This window comes from Ochlerotatus camptorhynchus, unplaced genomic scaffold (assembly GCF_037179485.1).
Source record: "Ochlerotatus camptorhynchus isolate MF236.1 unplaced genomic scaffold, CSIRO-AGI_Acam_v1.1 ptg000239l, whole genome shotgun sequence".
Classification (NCBI taxonomy): domain Eukaryota; kingdom Metazoa; phylum Arthropoda; class Insecta; order Diptera; family Culicidae; genus Ochlerotatus; species Ochlerotatus camptorhynchus.
Genome location: NW_027040729.1, coordinates 200,907 through 223,636, shown reverse-complemented (window position 1 = coordinate 223,636; position 22,730 = coordinate 200,907). Strand labels below are relative to the sequence as shown.

At 38.1% G+C, this 22,730-nt stretch overlaps 1 protein-coding gene across 2 annotated transcripts in view; it reads left to right on the top strand.

The window, feature by feature from the left end:
* jar (Myosin heavy chain 95F jaguar) overlaps positions 1-22,730 on the top strand; it is an 85,880-nt gene that overhangs the window by 50,785 nt on the left and 12,365 nt on the right. For both annotated transcript variants that reach the window (XM_065225834.1, XM_065225833.1), the window contains exons 2-4: positions 20,177-20,508; positions 21,466-21,539; positions 21,611-22,730. In XM_065225834.1, coding sequence (XP_065081906.1) covers positions 20,325-20,508; positions 21,466-21,539; positions 21,611-22,730 — 1,378 coding nt within the window. In that variant the 5' untranslated portion in view covers positions 20,177-20,324. The remainder of the gene's footprint in view (positions 1-20,176; positions 20,509-21,465; positions 21,540-21,610) is intronic.

Below are 22,730 nucleotides of genomic sequence, written 5' to 3'. Positions count from 1 at the left end.
TAATATAAAGCCTAACCGAGACATATCTTGTCACGAAGCTACTACAAACTCCTTGCATACCCGATCATGCTTGGCCTGCAAATGTTCGACACCGTACACAATCAACGAACTTAAAAAAATCATGAGATGATTGGTCCAGAGATAAATTAAAAATAATTCCTGTACTTTGTGCTAATCAGGTACACAAGATTAGTCAGGATATCATAGAATGCCTTGGTTAGCCTGTATAATATAAAGATCTGAATCCATACCTCTCACGCCATCATCATTATCATGAACTTAAACCTAATCGGGATAAGTTACGAATGATCCATGAGTGTTAAAGTTGCTATTATATATAGTATAGTATACAATAAAATAGTATATAATAATATAATATATAATAATATAATATATAATAATATAATATATAGTAATATAATATATAATAATATAATATATAATAATATAATATACAAATTAATAAAAAAAAGAATAAAGATCTGAACTCCAGGAATTCTGGAAAACCCAATATTCCAAACCACACAAGCAACATTTCCGATTTTAATGTGGTCTTTAAGTCCATTCTAAGCCTATAAGGCCTCTTCAAAACCATGATAAAACCAAAATTGTTACTTGGGCAATTTTATTAAGGGTTTCCCGAAGGTTTACCCATTCTATAATTAAGTAGAAGCATCGTATTGATAATCTTAAATTATATTTCGAACGGAGACTCAAAATGCTCAAAAGTGGAAATCGAACAATAAAATATCTCCAATACAATTTAAATATGTTGGTATCCCACAAAATGTTTTTAGGCATATAGAACTTCAAGATCTGAACTCCTGGAAGATTTTAATAATTTTTAATACTGCGTATTGATTTATGCTTTTTTCAACATACCAAAACAACATTTAGGCTAAATTTTTGCAGGAGACCCTTTGATTTTATACGAATTCATACAAAATTAGATTTGAATGGACACAAGAAACACTGAAACTTGTGGCTACCAGAGCTAGTCTAGCTAGAAAACGTGAACATCCGATCAAAAATGCAAATGAACTATACGATTGGGCTCAGAAGCGAAAAGAGGATCAACTGACTAAAAATTTCTTTTGTTATGCAACTACTGAAGAATATGAAATTAATAAACAAAAACTTTACCCATTCAAGGAACTCAAAAATACCACTAATTTATTCCTATTTCTAAAAGAGAAATAGAAATCAGACAGTTTTCAAACTGTAACAATGAAAAGAAAATTGTCGATATTACTAAGAAGTAAAATATGGATTTCTGTAACAACTATATCAATCTAACAATGCAAAAATAAATTAAATCATTTCCGTAAAATCCCAATAATAAGTCGTTTGCATATCGCAGGGCTGTTACAAAAGGCGCGGATTTCGCGATTTTCGCGGATTTGTCGCGGTTTTGTCGCGGATTTGAACTTTCAGTCGCGAAAATCTCGGAAACAATTAAATGATGTCACGAAAATCGCAAAGGGACTGATGTGCTGTCACAAAAATTGTGGAATTCATTGTAACCTTTCCGTCCCGGATTATTTTGCTGTCATCAATTGTGTTGTTCATTTGGATCTCAATTTTCAACCGGTTCAAATCAAACACCCTGCAAATAATCGAGAAATGATCTCAATTCCATAAGTTACACCGGATTTACATTTTCATGGTTGTTTATTTCCAATATGAACATCACATTTTTCGTTATCAAATCATAAACGAATCGTATACATGCGAGTAATTGCCATAACAGATTCAAAGTGCCTATGTGGATCGTGTCCGACCTATTGCTACGTATACAAGACGTTATAGGTTCTGAAATCATTCTGGAGATCAGATTATTTTTTCTACTAGTTCACCCAAGACCAATTCAATACCTGTAGTATCAAAATATGCCCAAACAAATTTGCAGTGTCTATGTGCATCATGCCAACCTATTTCCGTGTATGCCAAATGTTCTAGGATTTTCAAATCGATATTTCGATGCTACCAATATTATCCCAGTCTTTGTTGATCTAGTAAAACAAATCATCAGGGCGATTTGGGTAACCTAGATCATCTGGTATATGGGGAAATAATTAAACATTATCCATATAGACACTATGAATCTGTTTGGACAAATTTTGATACTACAGACTTTATCACAGTCATGGTTGATCTAGTAGAATAAATCATCTGAACTCCAGAACGATTTGAATAATTTAAAACATCTGGTATAGACACTGTGCATCTGTCTGGAAATATTTCTATTCTAAAGACATAGTCCCAATCTCGGTTGATCTAGTAGATCAAATTATCTGAACTCTAAGACGATTTTAAGAACCTACAACATCTGGATTACTGGGAAATAGATCATGCATGATCCACATAGACACTCTGAATCTGATTGGACATTTTTCGATACTAAAGACATTATTGCAGTCTTGGTTGATCTAGTAGCACAAATCATCTGATGTCCTGGACGATTTGGAAAACATATAATTTCCGGTATACATAGTAATAAGTCGTGCATGATCCACAAAGTCACATATATACGATTCGGTTATGATTTAACAACGAAAAGGTTCATTTTAGAAATTAAAATATATGAAAATGTCTCACCGCGACGTGGCCAACAAGTGTGACTTATGAAACTCTGGTAATTTCTCGATTATGTGCAGGGTGTTCGGCCAAAATTTTGAATACTAGAGCCAAATTAATTACAACATTTAGGACAGCAAAATACGTCAGAGACGCAAAGGTTAACTTTCAAGAAAATTTGCATGTCAAATGAAAATGCATAATTTTGTTTTAAATAATGTTTCATCAAATCTAGGCCGGTATTATTCAATAGAATCTCATAATATAAGGGTGTTTTATTATGTTCACTAATTATTCCGAATTTATACTATACATAAATAACTGAAGATGATACATTGTTATTTCTAGATAGAGCTGGAATTAGGGTGTAGCAGCTTTTGTAAACAATGACTTCTCTCGTTGATTTCTAGCAACTCAAGGCACGCCTACACAAACCAACATATCCATCGGGTATGGGGAAGTCTTCCCCTAGTCGATGGTAATGTTGATTTGCCAGGGAGTCATGCCTTTCGAGAAATCATCGAGAGAAGCCATTGTTTACAAAAGCTGTTACGCCCTAATTCCAGCTCTATCTAGATTTTTTAATTGTTTTTTTTTTTCAAAGATTACAAACGGTACTCCTTTAGCTCAGTCGGTAAAGACACAGCTACAAAGCAAGTCCATGTTGGAGGCGACTGAGTTCGATTCCCGTCCGGTCTATTAATTTTTCGGGTTGGAAAATTTCTCTACTTCCTTGGACATAGGATGGTACAGGCATAGAAAGCTCTCAATTAAAATGTGAAGGTACTTCAATGAACATTAAGTTAAGAGCAGACAAAAATCTAATATGCTATAAGCAATAAGCTTGAAATTCCATGTAGTAGTATACAAATGGTATTTTAGGCAATGAAAACAGTTTTTTTTTGTCGCGGATTAGTAGGGGAATTTACGTATTCTCGGCAGCCTAAGCAGCGACCTTCTTTCTATAGCCTTTTTCTCTAAGGAACGCACACATATGCAGTATTGGTTTGTTTACAATCTTTTGCTGCCAGCTGCTCTAACAATTTCAGTCGAAAGAATTGTCAAAAACTGTTTTGAAACACTTTTACAAAGCTCCAATCTTCTCTAGTGAGAGCGAGTATTGTCGGCAACCAGTTTTTCTTCGGCAACCGTTCCATTTGAACTGCATGTAAATCTGCTGTTCTATTATCGGCAACTCGAAATCAGCTACAATTTGTAGTGCAGGTGTTTCATTTCAAGAAAACCTTGCTAGATTGCTTTTTCTCAGTGGTAAACATATAGTCAAATTGAAGCTGAAAGCATAAAGAATCGTTTGCATGCATTCAGCGAAGTGTTTTCGTAAGAAAATCCAGTGAAAATAGTGTTTCAATTTGGGTTGCCGAAAATAGTCTGGCATGCCGAAGCCGTCATTTCCCCTATTTGAAGGCGCGGATTTCTTTTGAGAAATCGCGGATTTCGTGGATCAAATTTAGAAAATCTTGTAACAGCCCTGTATTTGCAAACCTGGTTATCTGGTCACATCTAAGGCTTCACAATCCTACTAGAAATCTAAGAAAAATGTTAACCTGCGGTTAAGATTTTCAACTGCACAGCATAAGCAAATTAAAGACATATGTATAATTTTACATATATATATTTTAATTTCATTCCTCACATACGTTGTAACGTCATACGCATAATCTTTATAATTCAGAAGAGATCGAACAATAAATGGGAAACGTATCAGGACCAGCACCCACTCGTTCCCCAAAGAGGAAAGCGCAATCTGGAAAAGAATAACGCTTAAAAAATAAGAGGAAAGTTTATTGATCTCCTTCAATTTTTCCTATGCGCGATTGAGTAGGGTAAATAAATTTCAATGATCATTCCTATGCAAGAAGAAGGGTGTTGAAAAGTAATGGGGACCATCTGGATGAGGAGCCAACAAAATAAGACAATGATGCATAGATATAATATCGGAAGTGCATGTAACATGTTTGAAATATATGTAAAGATGTATGTAGAGAAATGTTTTGTTTGCATATGCCTTCAGTAACATTAATGTACAGTCAAAGCACACACCAGTCATGGCACAAAAAAGGGAAATATTTCGTCTTTTGTATGAGAAATGCTTCAAAGGCCGTGTTGAACTAGGAAACCATATAAGAATGACGTTCGCAACTGAGTATAGATTGTCTAAGGCTTAGGCTTCGACGTGTGTAACTCTATATTCACGACGTATTGCATTAGGTCAGTCTCAAGTGTCGTTTCGTTTGGAAGAGGCAAGCTAGTTTTCTGTTTTATATTTCATGATTGTGGTTTCCCTATCCTCTTCAAATCAATAGCGGACATGTAAGATTGGCACTTGCTTGGTAGATCAAGTTCAATGATTATTCTGCATAATCATAAAATGTTTTGCCAAAATATGCTAAAATCTTAATTCGTTTGATCACTTAAAATACAATTCGTATCTAATTCACTGGTTATTTCAGAGCTACAAAGTATGCGTGTCTAATCACATCAGTGGGTTGGGTAAAAGGTATGATGCAAAAAAAAATACGCCTGGCATTTTCTTGCATTGCGTGATGCGTGCTATTTGCCTCTGTTAATCGTTTGTTTATAAATATTAATGTGCACAAAAGGGTACCTCATAAACTCAACACATTCAGACTCTTGTATTGCACGAATGGTTTGCGTGCACTCACTTTTACCCGTTTATAAAACGATAAAAATGTGTGAATCCCCTCTCGCCGATGCTGCGAAATAATTCCCAGTTTCCGGGCTGGCGATTGAACGGTATTTGATTGCTGATATCGATGTGATGGTGCCAGTCAATACCTGTACCGCGATCTTTTACCATTCAAACAGTTCAAGTGGATCGTTTTCCTGGTTGCAACTGAACTGAACCAAAGTGCTCCGCACAACTTTCACTTCACTTTTGCACATAAAATTGTCTTGCGACCGATAGTGAGTGCATTTATTGCGCTCGTTCAATGTATTAGCAATTGGATGCTGCATAGATGCCTATATAGTGAAACATAAAACTGAAAAACTGGTTGTTCCACCTGGTGCACCTATGCAGTTCTTCGCGATCGCTGTATACTCCGAGTTCCAAGTTTGCTTTCGTTGAACTTGCACTTAGATGAGGAAGTTTTATCCGTGGTTTAATTTATGTTTGAATTTCCTGTTTTACTGATGGAGGAGTTTTAAATTGTCGCCAAAGTTTAAAAAAAAATATAATCAACTATCTGAATCCGAGATCCTCAGGAAACTACTGAATCTAATTTGCGCAGATAGCAAATTAAAGCACAACCAGTGTACGCATTTGAAGGAAAGATACTGAAAGCGATGTAGAAAAGCACCCCATTATCCTATTTATCCAGTAGATTCAATTAGGCAAAGATCGATAATCCTACTGGGAACCGCTCATTTCCTTTCGCTAATGGTGCACAATATTGGCAATCTATTCCTAGCTGCACACAGTTCTGCCGCTTGCAAACTGTAAAATACATCTCCCAAAACTCACCCCAGGTCGGGCAGACGTGTCATTGCAGAAAAAAAGTAGGTCAACTGAAATTGAATTTCTTCTTGAACCGGTTATCTTCTCTCCTAGCGAGAAAGATGCAAATCTTGGTCCATTAGACCGGATAAACGGGCATAATATACAAGCAAACACTATTAGTGCAACGCGATCTTACAAACTATCTTCCGTGGAAAATGAAAGTGCACTAATATGTGTAAAAATAACGCATTAATAACTACAACCTAAACAACACCACACGGGTGAATGATCCTTAGGATATGGCGCGATTCGTGAAAGGGAAACTGAAAGGCGATTAGGTGCTAGCATGTGGATTCCAACAATTTTCCGGTAACGGAGCAAAGTTATGCAACTGGCCACTCGTGCGTGCGCATTAATTGGGTGCTGCAGTAGCATCGTGTCGTTTGTTTGGTGAAATGTTTGGAGAACTTGCGTAAATCTTTAACAGAATTAACCAATTTACAATGGTAGAACGTTTTTAACCTCACGTCGTGGTGGGTGCCCAAAGAAGCGTAACAGCCAACGAGACATAAACCCTATTTGAGTCATCACTGTCAGTGGAAAGTCTTTTTTCGATGTGTTGCCCATGCGTGTATCAAAATTCGACCAAAGGTAATGAACTTGCATTATAGTGCCATACCAACACGACCAACAGCAGTGATAGTCGTAAACAATCAACATATTCTGCATAAAAACAAGAGGTACCCGACGCGACGGTTATAAATACATCGCATTTACGGGATTTGTGTGCGGTTTAAGCCGGTCGGAACGCGATAAAGCAGAATAAATGAGTTACCCTCGGAGAGTGTTTTTTTTGCACCAGGCGATGAACGATGACTGGATCGTGTCTATCACCCGGCGTTGTTGTTTCGCGTTTTATGTATGCGTACAATTTCCCCCTACAGTTATGCTTCTTATTGTCCGCCGATGAGCCAGTGAGTCATGATTAGACATTTTCTGTGGGGTTAACCCTTCCTGTAAACTGGAAAAATATTTGGTTATCACTTGAAACTTTCAGAACAGGTGGGTGAGTCTGCCTATAGTGTTCTTTGAGCACTTCCACAGTTGTTAATTGCTTTCTAAGCCGGTGTTATTCTTGGATTCGTATAATTGTGTGGCAAGTGATATTCTATGACCAGATAAGTCGGCACTCTTTTGCCTGTAGATTTGAGTAAATACCTCAAAACCCCTCACCCATCAAGTGTGAGCTAGGTAAAGGAGTGCGCATTTGATTAGTATTGTCGCATTAATGGCCCTTCGCTCAATGTCAGGTTTTGGACTTGTAAGAATTTGTAGGAATCTAACAATTTGATTTTTTTTCTAGAGAATTCTAATTTTCTAGAGAATTTTGGGAATATTCTCTGGAATTTATATTTTCTGAATGCAATTTCAAGAGAGTTCTGATGAGAACTTTAAGCGAAGTTCTGACTTGAATTCCAAGATATTTCTTAGATGAATTTCTAGAGAATTGTGAGAAGAGTCTCTAGGAGAATTTTAAGTAAGTACTGAGTAAAATTTCAAGGTGATTCTAAGAAGGATTCTATAAGAATTGTGAGGCGAATTCCTAATGCATTTTAAGAAAAATTCCGAAGTAATTCTGATGAGAATTCTGGAGAGAATCCAAAGGGTATGCTGAGGATAATTTCAAAGGGATACTGAGGAGAATTGCAAGTGAACTAAGAAGAAGGCCTCAAGGGAATTATGAGAGAAATCCAAGGTAATCGAATTCTAAGAATAGCACCAAAAGAATTTTGCGGAGAGATTCAATGGAATTTTGCGGAGAGTTTCAAGGAAATTAGAGAATTCTGAGCAGTACTACAAGGAAACTCGGAGAGAATAATACCAAGGAAAAGAAAAAATAATCATCAGTAGAATTTTAAAGGAATCCCGGAGAGAATTCCAATGTAATTCCAAGGAGAGTCCCAAAGGAATTCAGAAGATTATTGCAAGTTAGTTCGGAGGATATTTTAGAGCAAATTTATTGGAATTACTGGAAATGAATTTCAATGGAATTTTGAGAAGGATTTCAATGCTTTACTAAGGTTATAACAAGGAAATTATCAGGAACTTGGAAGAAAATTATGGTGAGAAATTTAACCGTATTATTAATAATTTCAAGCGAATTTTAGAACGAATATCAAGACTTTTCTCGAGAGATTCTAGGTTATTCCAGGAGAAGTTCGAAAAGATTCTTGAGATAATTTCAAAGAAATACTGTGAAGAGTTCCTGGCAAATTTCAAAAAGATTGAAGTCATCCGAATGATTGATTTGGCCAAATGCAGGCCTTTGCGGTACATACAACTTCAATTCGGCGAGTATAGCTGCCCCGTCAATTTCATTAGTTAACACATTTGAAACGAAGACAGCTTGCATGTTGAATCTTCTTTTCGTCAGTGTATCAATCCCTAATAGCATGCAACGATGTTTGTATGACGGAAGATTAGTAGCATCACGCCAGGGTAAATGCTGGAGAGCTAATTGCACAAACATTTTTCTAAACAGTCTCGATGCGGTCAATCCAGTTTTTATTATACGGACTCCATACCAGCACTGATGATTGCAAAATAGATCGCACTAGGGCGCAATAGAGAGATTTCAAGCACTGTGGACCAAGAAATCCGTCAGCAAGCTTAAAAATGAAACTGAGATGTTTGTGCGCTTTCAAAATAACATCTTCATTGTGGTCACGGTGAGCTCACTGTCCAATCTTGCACCGAGATTCCTAACCAGATCAACACGTTCAAGGATTTGTCCACATTCTGCTGAAGGAAATTATGTTTTTTGACTAGTTCGTTTATTTACTAGGCTCAGTCGTGTGTGACACTATGCGGAGCCAAAAATCAGTAATGCTTGAATTTACATTTTAAACAGTTAGTTCTAGTTGTTCTAGGTTAGTATTGGGTACCAAATACTCGTGGCGGGCTCGAGGTTCATGGGTAACAATTTCGACTGGAAGGAGCTAGGTACGAAACTGGTTTCTGAAGCCTCCTTCAGATACTACTCTCGGACAGTTGACCAAATCCTGGCTGGGCAGGGACAAGTAGCACAGAAACAGGAGGATAATAAGACTGGGACACAATGGCTGGAAATTGTTTGGAAACGAGGGGATGGTCACATCAAACTCTAACATCAGACAAACAAAGAAATTCTTACTTCACGGAAGGGTTGTGTACCTCGGGCCACCAGGGTATCCAACAGTCGTGCTCTGGAGGAGTCATTACCCGGACAATACCAAACTGCGTGATCGATGTCCTGCACCTACATATATTGCTGTCAACGAGGTTTATTCTTTAGAGATGTGCATCTAACGAGTAGTGATTGGACATAAGTCTTGACATCACGCGAATTAGTGTTAGTGTTACTTAGCTTTCGTCACCTTGCTCTGGGTTAGATATCGTCGTTTCGTTCTTCATTGTACATCTGCTGCATTTTGTTATTCTTTCTACTTCTAGTCTTTCACACTTTTGGTAATTTTGCCACCCTGTCTTCACTTTCTCATCGTCTTTTCCGTGAAGCCCCGACTTAATCCAGATCTTTGAACCACGCTCTCGAAGAAACATTTGGATTCCAAATTTTGGAATAATGAATGTAACCACCGCCCAAGAGAATTACTTGTCCAATCTGTTTGCCAACTTAAAAGAAAACTCTGTCGAACTAATGGGAAACATTCATCATGTGAAATTCTTCTATCATAAATCTCGCCTTGTTGTGCGCCCACCTTTGCGAGAGAGTCTGCCTTTTCATTGCAACGGGAGGGGACCCATACAAAGGTAATCTTATATGATCTTTCAACCAGCAAACTTATCTGCTCCCTTACCTTTGAAAGGAAATAAGATGAGTGCCTACCTTGTTTCATCGACCGAATACCTCAATCGAACTGAGACTATCCGAGAAGATGAAGTAATGGTCCATGGGCATTAGACCTGTTCATTTTAATTGAAATGTTCGGAATGTAACGGGTCAACCGTGATTACTGTTCGTCATGTTAATTTGAACTTTTGTGCAAATTTTCAGCAAAATCGGTGTTGATTTAGAGGTGCTTCTAGTTAATTTTATGTTTTCAAGGTAATTTACGGCTTATAATATTTGTATCTCGAGACTGAAACAACGAAAGCTGCTGTAACAACTTTCATAGCAAAGCTTAATGTGTTATCTACCAACTTTGTTGCCAAAGGTTGACTATTCGAAGTGATTTTATTGAATTTTGACTTAGTTTCATGCTCGAAGATATCTTAAAATGTGAAGAATTTTAAAGTATTTGTTCTACGAATTTTCCACCCGTATGATATAAAAATGTGTAGTGTACGGCATAATGTTCCTCATATTGTTCTAGAAGTTTCATTCCAACATAGTTTTCGTGTTTATTTCATAGATTGAGAGATAAAAATCAGAAAAGAGGCCGTTTTAGCCAATAAAAGTCAATTAGATTGACAGAACATAGTTGCATTGCTTTTCAATGACGACCGATGACTGTTTCATTGATATATGATTTTTTCATAAATATGAATCCTCAGTAGACGTGTTTTTTATCAAAGGAGATCAGCAACATAAACGGAACAAGGTTCCTGAAATTTCCGAAAGGCGGTTGAGTATTCATTGAAGATGCCGAAGCCAGTGGATCCATCAATGCGTGATCCATCAGTGAAAAATCTTATGTTGCAATTGACATGTTGGTACTTTCAGCAAAAATACGGGGAACGAAATTACGTTGCATTTGGCTGTACATAATTCGAGAAGATTCCACTTACTCCAGTCCTCAAACAAGTCTAACAACCTGTGCAGCTCCAAGCAATCTTCGATACAAGTTATGACCATTAATATTTTAACGTCGTCTGCATAGAAAATTATTCTGTCTAGGTGGAAGAACGAATGCAATGCCATTAACGAATAAAGAGGAAAGAGCGGGCCAAGATAATATTTCAAGATATGGAATACATACATTAAGAATCTTTCTGAGCCTTGAAAAAATTGTTACCCCTCTGCTTTGAAACTTGAAATTGTGTATTAAAACATCACATTTCATCAGAATGCATATTTACAGAAAATAAAAATGCAAAGACCTGTAACTTTTCTGGATAAGCAGGGAATTTTCTGAAATTTTGGCTGCTGGATAAAAAAATCGTTTATTTTACTAAAAGTTGATGTTCTACGATTTTGATCAATTCTTAAGTTTCCATTTGTGTAATTTTTTTCATATTTTAGTGAGAATGTTATTTTTTGGAAGTGCAACAGTAAGTTGAGTCACGCAATACGCTCATATGCGATAAGCAATAAGATTGAAATGCGAAGAAGAGAAGAAGTCATATATTCTACTGACTCTTGGAAGTTCTATCTTCTCAAAAGTTTTACAGAGTTCTCGGAAGTTCTACGGTCTTTTCGGAAGCTCTACAGCCTTCTAGGATTTTTTATGGCGTTTTTGGAAGTTTTAGGGACTTTGTAGAAGTTCTACGGTCTACTAGGATGTTATACGTGCATATCGGATATTCTATGGACTTCTCGGAAGCTCTATAGACTTTTTGGAAGTTTTATGGACGTCGCGGATATTCTACGGACATTTCGGAAATTCTATAGACTTCTACGGACTTCTAGGAATATCTACGGACTTCTCGGAAATTCTACGGACTTCTGAAGTTTCAAAAGACATGCTCATAGAACTTCCATGTCCGACATCTCGAACAACATCTTCACAGCTCCAGGAACAACTTGAAACATTTGACATGTTTGACTAACCCTATAGTTCACAGAACTTCTGAACATTTCACACGCTCACGGATTTTACGACAGGTAAACGGAACCTCCAAAAAGTTTCGTTCTGGTTAATTCGTGGATCTTACGACTTCTTTTTTAACTTATTACCATAGGTGTAACTAAGATGTTGGGCTGAGCCATGGCCTTAGGTGACAAGACAGAAACCATAAACCTTAGGTAGTATGGGAGGCTCGACAAAATGTCTTCACTTCTACTTTTAAAACTTACTTCAGGAACCTTTTTAGAAATAAATGAAAATTTGTTGAAGCTATGACTTAAGAGATTGATTGCAGGGAACTTCATAGATTGTTTAGACTCTTTTTAAACGTTGAATGAATAATGTATAAAATAATAAAATAACTTCAAGAAACCTCATAAATCTTCAAAAATTTCATAGCACCTTAGAAAACCTTTTTTAAACTTCAGGAACTGCGTAGAAGTTCTGGAGATTTTCTAAAAGTGCAACAAATAAAGACTGGAACGCGCAAAAATTGGTCGACAAAAAAATCGTTTCTTTCAGTCAAAATTCATATCACAAAAATCTTCTTATTTTTCTTTTGGTAGTTCAATTTATATATTTAAAGGAAAAAAATGTTCGTTTATTCTTTTGGTTTGCCAAATCTGAACTGCCGTGCCTTCCGCTTAACCCCTCCATTAAATTTTGCACAGTGGTCTCATCGACCTTATTCGCCGCCGAACGCCAGTTAGATTTAAACTGCTGCTCGTTTTCCATGGATTTATTAGTTTTTTTGAGATTCAATTTGACCAAGGCCCAATACCGTTCAAAAAGGCGGAGTTCTGGGCTGTTGAGAGAGTTCTGGGCTGCATTTGGTTACCACAACCACGTTGTTCGCATCATACCACTCGATCGCCTTTTTCCCATAGTGGCAGCTCGCCAAGTCCGGCCAGAACAGCACAGGTCTATTATGTTGCTTTAGGAATTGTAGCAGCCGCTTTTCCAGGCACTCTTGGACGTAGATCTCTTGATTGATGGTTCCCGTAGTAATGAAAATGTCGCTTTTTAGACCACACGTGCATATGGCCTGCCAGACGAGGTATTTTTTCGGGAACTTCGATAGTTGATGGTTTTGAAAGTTTCAGCCACCTTCTCTTTTCCTGATGCGGTATAAAACTCCTGTCCCGGAAGCTGCTTGAAATCCGCCTTCACATAAGTTTCGTCGTCCATGACGACACAGTCGAACTTTGTGAGCAGATTCGTATACAGCTTTCGGGACCGCTGCTTTGCCGACGTGTTTTGTTTGTAATCTCGGTTCGCCACCTTCACCTTCTTAAACGTCGACAACCCGGCTCATTTCTTGGCCCGCTGCACAGTAGTATGGGAAACATTGAGCTTTCCAGCGACGTCCCGGATGGAGACGTTAGGATTCCGCTTATATTTCACCACCACCTTCTTCGTCGGTGCTGCCACGTCCGGATTACGATTGCTGCCGCTTCCAGGTTTCCTGGCAGACACTCCCCGAACACTTTTAAAACGTTTCTCACGGTCGATTTGGCCACATCCAGCAATTTTGCCAACTTGGCGTGTGAGAACGTCGGATTCTCTTGCTGCACGAGCAAAATTTTGACACGCTGCTCCTCTTGCTTGGGTGTCATTTTGAAAACTGGAGAGCAAACGGTGAAAACTCATCATAGCAACTATTGTATGTACACTCAACTTCCAAATGCAGTATTTCAGGTTTTTTATGCATTTTTAACAGAAATACACCAATTTGAAGTTGACCAATTTTTGCGCGTTCCAGACTTTATTATAAGAGTTCTGCTTTTATTGTAAAAGCTCAGTGAACTTCATAGAAATTCAATGAACTTCGTAAAACTTCAGTGAACCTCGTAGAAACACAAATTTTGTAGAACTTCATCAAACTTTATAGAAATTTGGGGAAGCTCGTTAAAGTTTTTGCAAGAAATGCATGAAATCTAATATAAATTTGGAGAGCTTGGATATTTTTTTGGAAAACTTCATAAACGTGGGGAACATATACAAGTTGAAAACTTCAATAAAGCTAATGAAACATTTGTTTTTTTAACTCTATTAAAATTCCGGGACCTTCTTTAAAAAATTTAGCATAGTGTTGAGAATTGCAAATAATTTCCTTTTTTTTATAAAACTTCAGGGAACAGAAAATCAGCGAAATTCTTAAAAGTTTGAAAAGCTTCATAGAAGGGCAGCTATTTTAAAGTAGTTCAGCGATCTTTGCACAAGTTGACCTATATTATTTTTAAAAAATCGAGGAACTTCGCAAAACTTCATTGAAGAGCATGGAGGTTCAGGCCAAGGCCGTCTTAACCACCCTTGGGGCCCCTGGTATATTTTTTTTTATTGTTGGCCCCCTATGGTTGACCATAAATGTGTATATATTTCAACAGCTCTGACTTTTTGATGTGACAAAATAGTGTCAGATTTTGAACGCTTATCACATGGTCATTTAGGAATGCAATTTAATTTTAATAACAACATTTTATTCAGATTGAATGTAAGATTTGTTTAGTATAAAGATGATAGTTATTTATCAATGGTTAACTATTGAAAATTTATCAAAGTTTTTAGCCGCAATCAACCAATCACGACTAAGACTATCGAGAGAACAGAGAGACGAGCCGGTACCACTCAATACCAGACTTGATAGAGCCTCACTTGCGAGTTAGAAATGAGTCGAGCGTAGCCTTTTTCTGAGGAGTAGAATGCCTACTGCCAAATCATTCTACTGAACTTCAGAGCTGAAAATGAGGCAGCAAACCTCCATTCATGTTCATGTTTTCTATCACACGCTCTTACTCTCACTCTGGGTGAACTCTGAGCTGCTTGCGTCTAACAAAGAAGTCATCCGGATTCTCGAAAAGCGCACCTCACGTCAAATCATCCTCTCGCTGAAGTTCACTCTCCCTCTCTCTCTCGAGGAGTTTTTGTTTACTTCTTCCATATTCCTGCCGCCACTCACTCGAGGTGAGGACTGGCTAAACTCGCAGAACAAGAGTGTTTTAAAACCTCCAGTCAGTTTGAGGAGTTTTAGCAAGCCTGCTCAATACTCAATATCAGGCTTATAATGCTCATCAAAATGCTTAAGTAAGGGAAACGTAGAAAATTTGACTACAGTCATCGTTTGACTGCCAAGTGCTGTAAAGGGGGGTTTGTTGAGTTATGCATTGAAAACGAAACTAACTCAGAGAGTGAGTCAATTTTACTCATTCGTATGAAAAAATTCTAAAAGCAATATCATAGGAATTTTTGAAAATCGAAGATTAAAAGGAATGTATTTTTTATTTTATTTTATACACACTGCCCTGATACTGACATTCACGAGCGTCAATTTTGACATAAAGTTGAGTCATAACAGACGCGCAATTCAACTCAACCAAACGTACTTTTCGTCGAGTAAGGAACTTTTCAGTCTCGGCGCACTTAATTTTACATGACATATTTGTTTACGTCTGATCCTTTATGTCAAAGATGGAAATTAGTTATTTCTAATTGTGTGTTTATTAATTCCGATAAATAATCTAGTGTGTGAAATTAGTTATTTCTAAGTGTGTATTTATTAACTCCGATAAATAAACTTTTCTCCCTTTTGCAGCGCAATCAAAACTTTGAGCATCAAGCCAAAATCGTATTTTTCACTTTACAAAATATTAGTGCAGGCTTTTATCTTCAAATAAACTTTAAATCTTTTGAATGGACTGCTGATGCTCAGATGTTTTAATTTTTCGCTGGAAATGATATTAGTTTCCCTTTCTTTTGGTGGCAGATACGGTAGTTAATTAATTTTTTTTTGTCAAATCGGTAATCAATCCATTTTAGCAAACCCACATACTGATTGATTACAGCTTGTGACTCAGCGGCGCCGGTGATGTAGTGGTTAGCGTGGTTACCTCTCACCCCAGCAGGCCTGGGTTCAATCCCAGTCGGCGCCGGCGGTAGGGTCCAGTTATGTGGGAGCTGACGTCCTGGCGTCGGTAGCATTGGTGCTCAGCATGGAAGACAAGATCGATGGAAAACAAATCAAGGAAAATAAAAAATACGCCATATTATTAAAAAAATGAATAATGTCTGCAATTCCACTAAATATCCAGGAAAAGTTTTGTGTTGAAACTTAATGATGAATCGTAATCTCGGACGTAAGAAAATTAAATTCTGGGGAATTGTGATTGTTACTTCATTAAGAAAATTTTAAGTCGGAAGCAGATTTGTCTCGCACTACAGTAACTTATTTTTTTTTGTATTTTCAGACTTGAAGAAAAGATACACTCATACAAAAGAAAAATCAAGGTTGTAGGATTTCGAAATTTTTTGAAATAGATAAATTCTTTAGAAAGCAATCGTTAAGCATTGTTCAAGTTTTGAAACTCAATGGAGATTTATGTAAATCCACTCTGAGACCATAATAAAGAAATTATACAGATTTTTGTCAGCCTAATAGAGATTAAACAGATTTGTTTGCAATGAAAATATATATTGAAATTCGAAAAAAAAAGTGGCATCACTGCTCAGCGCATGAGTAACCTACGCTTTTGAAAATTTCTCCATACGAATGAGTAAAAGTGACTCACTCTCTGAGTAAGATCCGTTCTAGAATAATGAAAGTAAACTAAAACTATATGTTGTATATCTGGGGTTTAATCCATTATATTGGGTGTTTAATATGCTTCAATGAAACAATCAAATTTTATAGATTTTTAATTGAGCACAGTTAGAGATAAACTGAATTTAAGTTATCTTAAATAAGTTTCAGTCAAAAACCGCTTACCTGTCATAATTCTGCAACATAAATATTTGTGATATCAGGTGCACTTTAATTTCTAAAGTTGTTTTGCCATGACTAACATTATTAGTAAGTATCCAAAAGTTGGGTGAAAATTTTTGGAACCTTATTACACATAACATATGTGGAACTTCATGCAAAATAACTGACTAGAAGTTGACCCCTTTTTGTATTGCCTCAGTGGTTTAACTGGTATAGTTGGCCATCGATTTGTCAAAATAAAATTTTCAGGATATCGACACTGAGCGTTCACAAGGACCAATGTTGAAAACGTAAACAATGGCTTCTTTCGTAAATTTTTCGTAGTTCAAAGTCAATCTATGTAAGCCACCAAATAGGGGAACTCTCCCTCTACATAATCATACTTCATACTTGAGTGGTTTTTCATTCTCGAGAAATTCGCGGAAAAAGTAATTGTTTACGTTTGCGACATTGGCTCTTATGAAAGAGAAGCAGAATATGGTTGCATGCTCAGTAAGCATTGACGTTTTTCGACGACTCTGCATTGCAACTCTTTACTCCTATGGTAAAATCTCATAAACATCTGTCAATCTGTGCATGAAATCTAGCGAACTTTGTATTATCTCTTCACTCCATCATAGTACCAGTGAAGCGCCATCTATTCACGCAAAGCTTGACAGTATCTTATGGGATTTTCATAGGAGTGAAAGGGTAAGGAAATGTCCACCATGTTTCACGCACAGGCTGACGTTTGCTGAAGGGGAAATACCATAGGTGTAAAGAGTTACAGAGTAGCCGAAAAGGCGATTTGTATATTATCAAGGTAATGCGGCCATTCTTTTTTCGACTTGCTCTACAGGGGGCTTATCAAAGTATCTTTTTACTTGTATTTTCAAGTTGGTCAGAAGCGAATCAAAAGCGTTATTAACCTGAGTACTGCGGAGTAAATCGATTTCATTTTGCAAGCCAATGGAAAACTGCTTGACAATTTGTTCAAGTTTAAAATTGTTTTGTTCTTTCTCAGTTGATTACCGCCAAAAGCTCTGAGCCAGGAGTGCTCGAGCCCCCATGACTCTATCAAAGTTTGTTTACATACATGTTCGGCCAAAGTATGTTTTACTGCAATTGAAAACTCAGCTGAGTCATAAAAACTTTGCTGGTTTTTATACTTTCATTGGTTTTTGTCTTTGAGCTTACAATTAAGAATGTGTTATGAATAAGTATGAATCATTTTTATGAGATTGCAATGCTTGACGAGAGGTAAGAACAGTAACTGAGTTTGTTGCTTCTGAATGTTTGGCTCCCGTTTGACAGTTCTGACTGGCTCCCAAGTGACAAGCACATTGAGTGAGTCCGCAGTACCCAGTTATTAACCAGTATTTTTTTTTCACTGTGCTTTTAGTAAGTCATGTTATGAATGTTATGATTTCAGCACGAAATATTCTGTTGATGGATATTAACGTTTATATAAAAAAGTCGAAGTTTTTCTGAAAATGAAAGAAATGAAACTAGGGTAAGTGTGCCAGTTTTAGGCCCTAGTGGTGTTCAAATTGGCCCTAACTTAAATTCCCACATTCATCAGGTTTAAATTACACATATTTGTATTATTATAATTTTTTGCGATGCAAGGTTCGTACATATTCCTTTGGTTTGTTTTTTCCGTCGATCTTGTTTTCCGTGCTGAGCACCAATGCTACCGACGTGCCAGGAAGGCAGCTCCCACACCTGGACCCTACCTATCGACCCATCAACTCATGAACCGGGGACCAACGGCTTTACTTCCCATCCGAAGGAAGGCGTGGTCAGAGATGTTATGCCTCAGGACATCCCGGCGGCGCCGACTGGTATTAAACCCAGGCCTGCTGGGGTGAGAGGTAATTACGCTTACCACTACACAACCGGCGCCGTTGGGTTCGAACATATGTTTAATTTGAAAATATATTTCAAATTTGATTTAGGCCCTAGGGCGTAAAATAGATCCAAACAATTACTTTCGTTTGTAAATAGTGCTTAATCTTGATATGAAAAATAGCCTTTCCTGGTAACTTTAAAACAGCTAGCTGGAAGTCTTAGCCTAGGACCTTAGCCATAGTGGTCGAACAAAGTTTGTTAGGATCCTGTTTTGCCCCTCCTTTCCTTTTTAGATCAATCTTTCCAAGTTTTTCAATACAAAGTAATTTGAGTAGATCTTTGTGTTGGGGTTTGAGCAAAAAGTTACAATTGGCCGCAGTTAGAGAAACACATGGAGGGTTAAATCCTCCGGTATTGCAGGTATCGAAGCGCTCGATTTGATTTATCGTCCTGCTTACGAAATTCTTGTGAATGAGACGATGGTCACCTCAAAACACTGTATATTTTCAGCTTAAACCGGGCCACGTGTTGCAAAATTATGCTGCTTTTCTCTGGACTTCAAAATGTATGCAGTAAACTACTAATTTGCGCAGTTATATTTTTCCTCCTACGAATCCAAATGAATTCAAAGGTTGATACAGTTGGTTCCAAACAATTAGAAAAAAATTAACAAAAAACAGTTTACAGAAATAAAATAGAAAAAAATATCCGCGCTAATTTAGAATGAGAAGAATTGAAAAAGTATTCGCGTGGAGTTTCCCCACGTTTTTGCCATAACTACAGAGAAACAGTACCAGGTTATTATTATTTTAATAGAATTGACTACCCCTTGATTCCCTTTCTCATTTTATAGCTGGTATAATCAATTTGACAGATCGATGTCTTTCTATACTACTTGAAATCTCTGAAATGGTGTCGATTTTTGATGATCGAGTAACACATATGTTATGTGCTTATTATGAATAATAAAGGAACTGATTTTCTAACATTAAAAAAATATATATTAATTTTAGGATTGATTCAATAACTGCCCAATTTCAAAAAATTAAATAATTAAATGCTCATTTTGGATTAAAATTTCATTTTGTTTTAATATATTATTGAATGAAGCAGCTTAAATAATCTCGTAGTCCTACGTCAACAATGCGGTCTTGTTTAGGACACGTTTTTTTTTAACAATTACTTTAAATTTTGGTCAAGCATTACTGTTTGCTGTTACTGTTTCGGACGTCCAAGCAACTACATGAATCAATTAGCTAATTAGATACATTCCTCGAAAAGTTACTCTACGCCTTCTCTTTCCACGTCTGCCAGCAGTAGGTAAGCGTGATAAGAAGCGAAATGTTCACTTGACGCGATACACGTTCCCATATACCTCTACCGACTACAGTTCGGTTGCTACAGATAAATCACTGACACATATACAGACCCGGTGCTCCACATCCAAGGTCGAATCCATTGAGTTCCATCACTTCATTTCGCGAGCTATTTTCGCTGTCATTATCAGATTGCATTTCTGGACTGTTAGTAACCGTTCGTCGTGTATCGTCGTCACTAACCAGCTGTGATGACTAACTCTGGCTAGGGATGGTTATACAGTTGTATTCAATTCAGTGGAGAATTGTATCTTGAGGAGTATGTTGTCCGTTTGGCCATCCCAACCCTTTTGCCTTATCTAACCTACCGTTCCAGATAGCAGCGAGCAATCTTATCTTATGTATGGTTCTCCCTTCTTTCTTACAGATTGCCGGACACAGTCATTGTGATCGTGGTTAGCGCGACGGCCAGGTTGTGGCTCAGGCGTGGGCATCATACAGTAGGAGGCAGGAATTACGGTTCTCACCACAGTGCATAATCCGGCGTGTCGTCAGTGTAGGCCAGTGCCACCACGATGTGGGACTCCCAGCTAGTATGGGCTCGGGACTCCCAGACGGGATACATTCAGGGCCGAATATCGGAAATTGGTGCTCACGAGTATGAAGTCCAACCGGTGGACAGCAAGCAACCGAAGCGAAACTGCATCCTGGAGGATATCTTTCCATCGTGTGAGGCAGTCTCCGATCATGATGATAATTGTGAGTACATTCCGTATTTGTTCATTTCGTAGTTAGGCAATGAGTTTGCTCCTCGTGCAGAAGCAAGTTTACAGTATTGTTTCAAAAACAGTTTGATTGTATCAATTTTACGACACCGTTCTTCTGGTTGTTAGCCGTGCTAGAATATAGCAATTACGATGTACCAAGAAGGTACCAGCGTATGTGACTGTGCTTAGGGTGTCGCAATCGGCTCTGTGGCACCGAGTACGAGTAGAACTAAACAATAGCGTCAATAGTAGAAGCCGCTTCACAGCAAGTGAGCATACGTGAGGAAATAATGGAAAACCCATTTTCAAAGTCGTTTTTCACTTCTTTGACTTGAACAGTAGTGTCATACGAAAAGAACTAAGCACATATGGGGTGGCACTGATACAGTTACAGCTGGGGCATGTATTTCTTTTTTGTTTCGTGTTTTCATACAATACAAAACGTGTCACATGATGAAACATGCTGCTGCAGTTTAGGTGCAATTTTTAATTGTTGTATTAAAGCAGATCAAGATTGTTTTGAGATGTGATAGGAGCTCATCCGCCCCCTAATTGGTTGAAAATATCAAAAGTCGATCGTTTGAACAACCACAGGTAATTCTTCCACTTCTGCGCCACCCATTCCTCGATAATTAACGTTTCGCTGATTGGTCTTATCGAATCGATTTATTATGCCGGACTTTAAATGATATCTGCTCAACGGCAAAGACACTCGAAAATGGTTCATCGACTTCATTTAAGCTGGATTTTCTCGGAATACTTTAAGCACATACAAGTTTCATTAATTATAATTGCTTTCAACAAGGTATCAAAAGATCTCCAGTCTTCTTGTTTTGTTATATTATCGCTCAATTACTTACTAAACTCCCAGGGTCCACAATTAGACTTATTCCATATTCCTTCGAATCGTGATATTTTACTAAACCTTTGCCTTAATTGTGTTCAACAGGTGAATTAATGTTCCTTAATGAGGCTACTCTGCTAGATAACATCAAAAACCGCTATTATAAAGATAAAATCTATGTAAGTACACTTCGTCGCCAACTCTTCAGTATCCCCTCTCTAATACGGCAATTCTCTTCCCAACCACCTAGACATTCGTAGCCAACATCCTCATAGCAGTCAATCCGTACAAGGAGATCCGGGATCTGTACTCCAAAACCACCATCAAGAGGTACAATGGCAGATCGCTCGGTGAGTTGTCCCCGCATGTGTACGCCATCGCCGATAAAGCGATTCGCGACATGCGGGTCCTCAAGGTGTCCCAATCGATCATCGTTTCCGGCGAGTCCGGAGCGGGAAAGACTGAGAGTACCAAATATTTGCTAAAGTACCTGTGCGATGCCGCCTCGGCGGCGGGTCCCATCGAGCAAAAGATTCTGGATGCCAATCCGATTCTGGAAGCGTTCGGTAATGCGAAAACTACGCGGAACAATAACAGTTCTCGGTTCGGGAAGTTTATCGAGGTGCACTATGATAGCAAGTGTCAAGTTGTGGGCGGTTACATCTCCCACTATTTGCTGGAGAAGAGTAGGATCTGCACGCAGAGCCAGGAGGAGAGAAATTACCATGTGTTTTATTTGCTATGCGCGGGAGCTCCACAGCAACTGCGGGACAAGTTGATGATCGGGAAGCCGGATGACTATAGGTATCTGGCCGGGTGTACGCAGTATTTTTCAACGACGGTGACAGATAGGAAAATTCCCAATTCGCAAAAGTCGAGGAATCATATGGCGAAGGGTTCGCTGAAGGATCCGATTCTGGACGATTACAACGATTTCCATGATTTGGATCAAGCTTTGACGAGGTTGGGACTGTCCGATGGTCAGAAGTTTGAGATTTATGGACTAGTAGCGGCTGTGCTGCATTTGGGAAACATCAACTTCGAAGATAATCCGGAGGACGCCAAGGGAGGTTGCCGGGTTTCACAAAGTTCTGAAAAGGCGCTAGCAATTACAGCGAGTTTGATCGGACTGGATTCTTTCGAGCTGAGGCAAGCGTTAGTTTCCCGAGTGATGCAGAGCAAAGGTGGAGGTATCAAGGGAACGGTGATCATGGTTCCGCTGAAGATCTACGAAGCTAACAATGCCAGGGATGCGCTGGCGAAGGCCTTGTATTCAAGGCTTTTCGATCACATTGTATCGCTGATCAATCAGAATATTCCATTCCAAGCTTCTAGCTACTACATTGGTGTGTTGGATATTGCTGGATTCG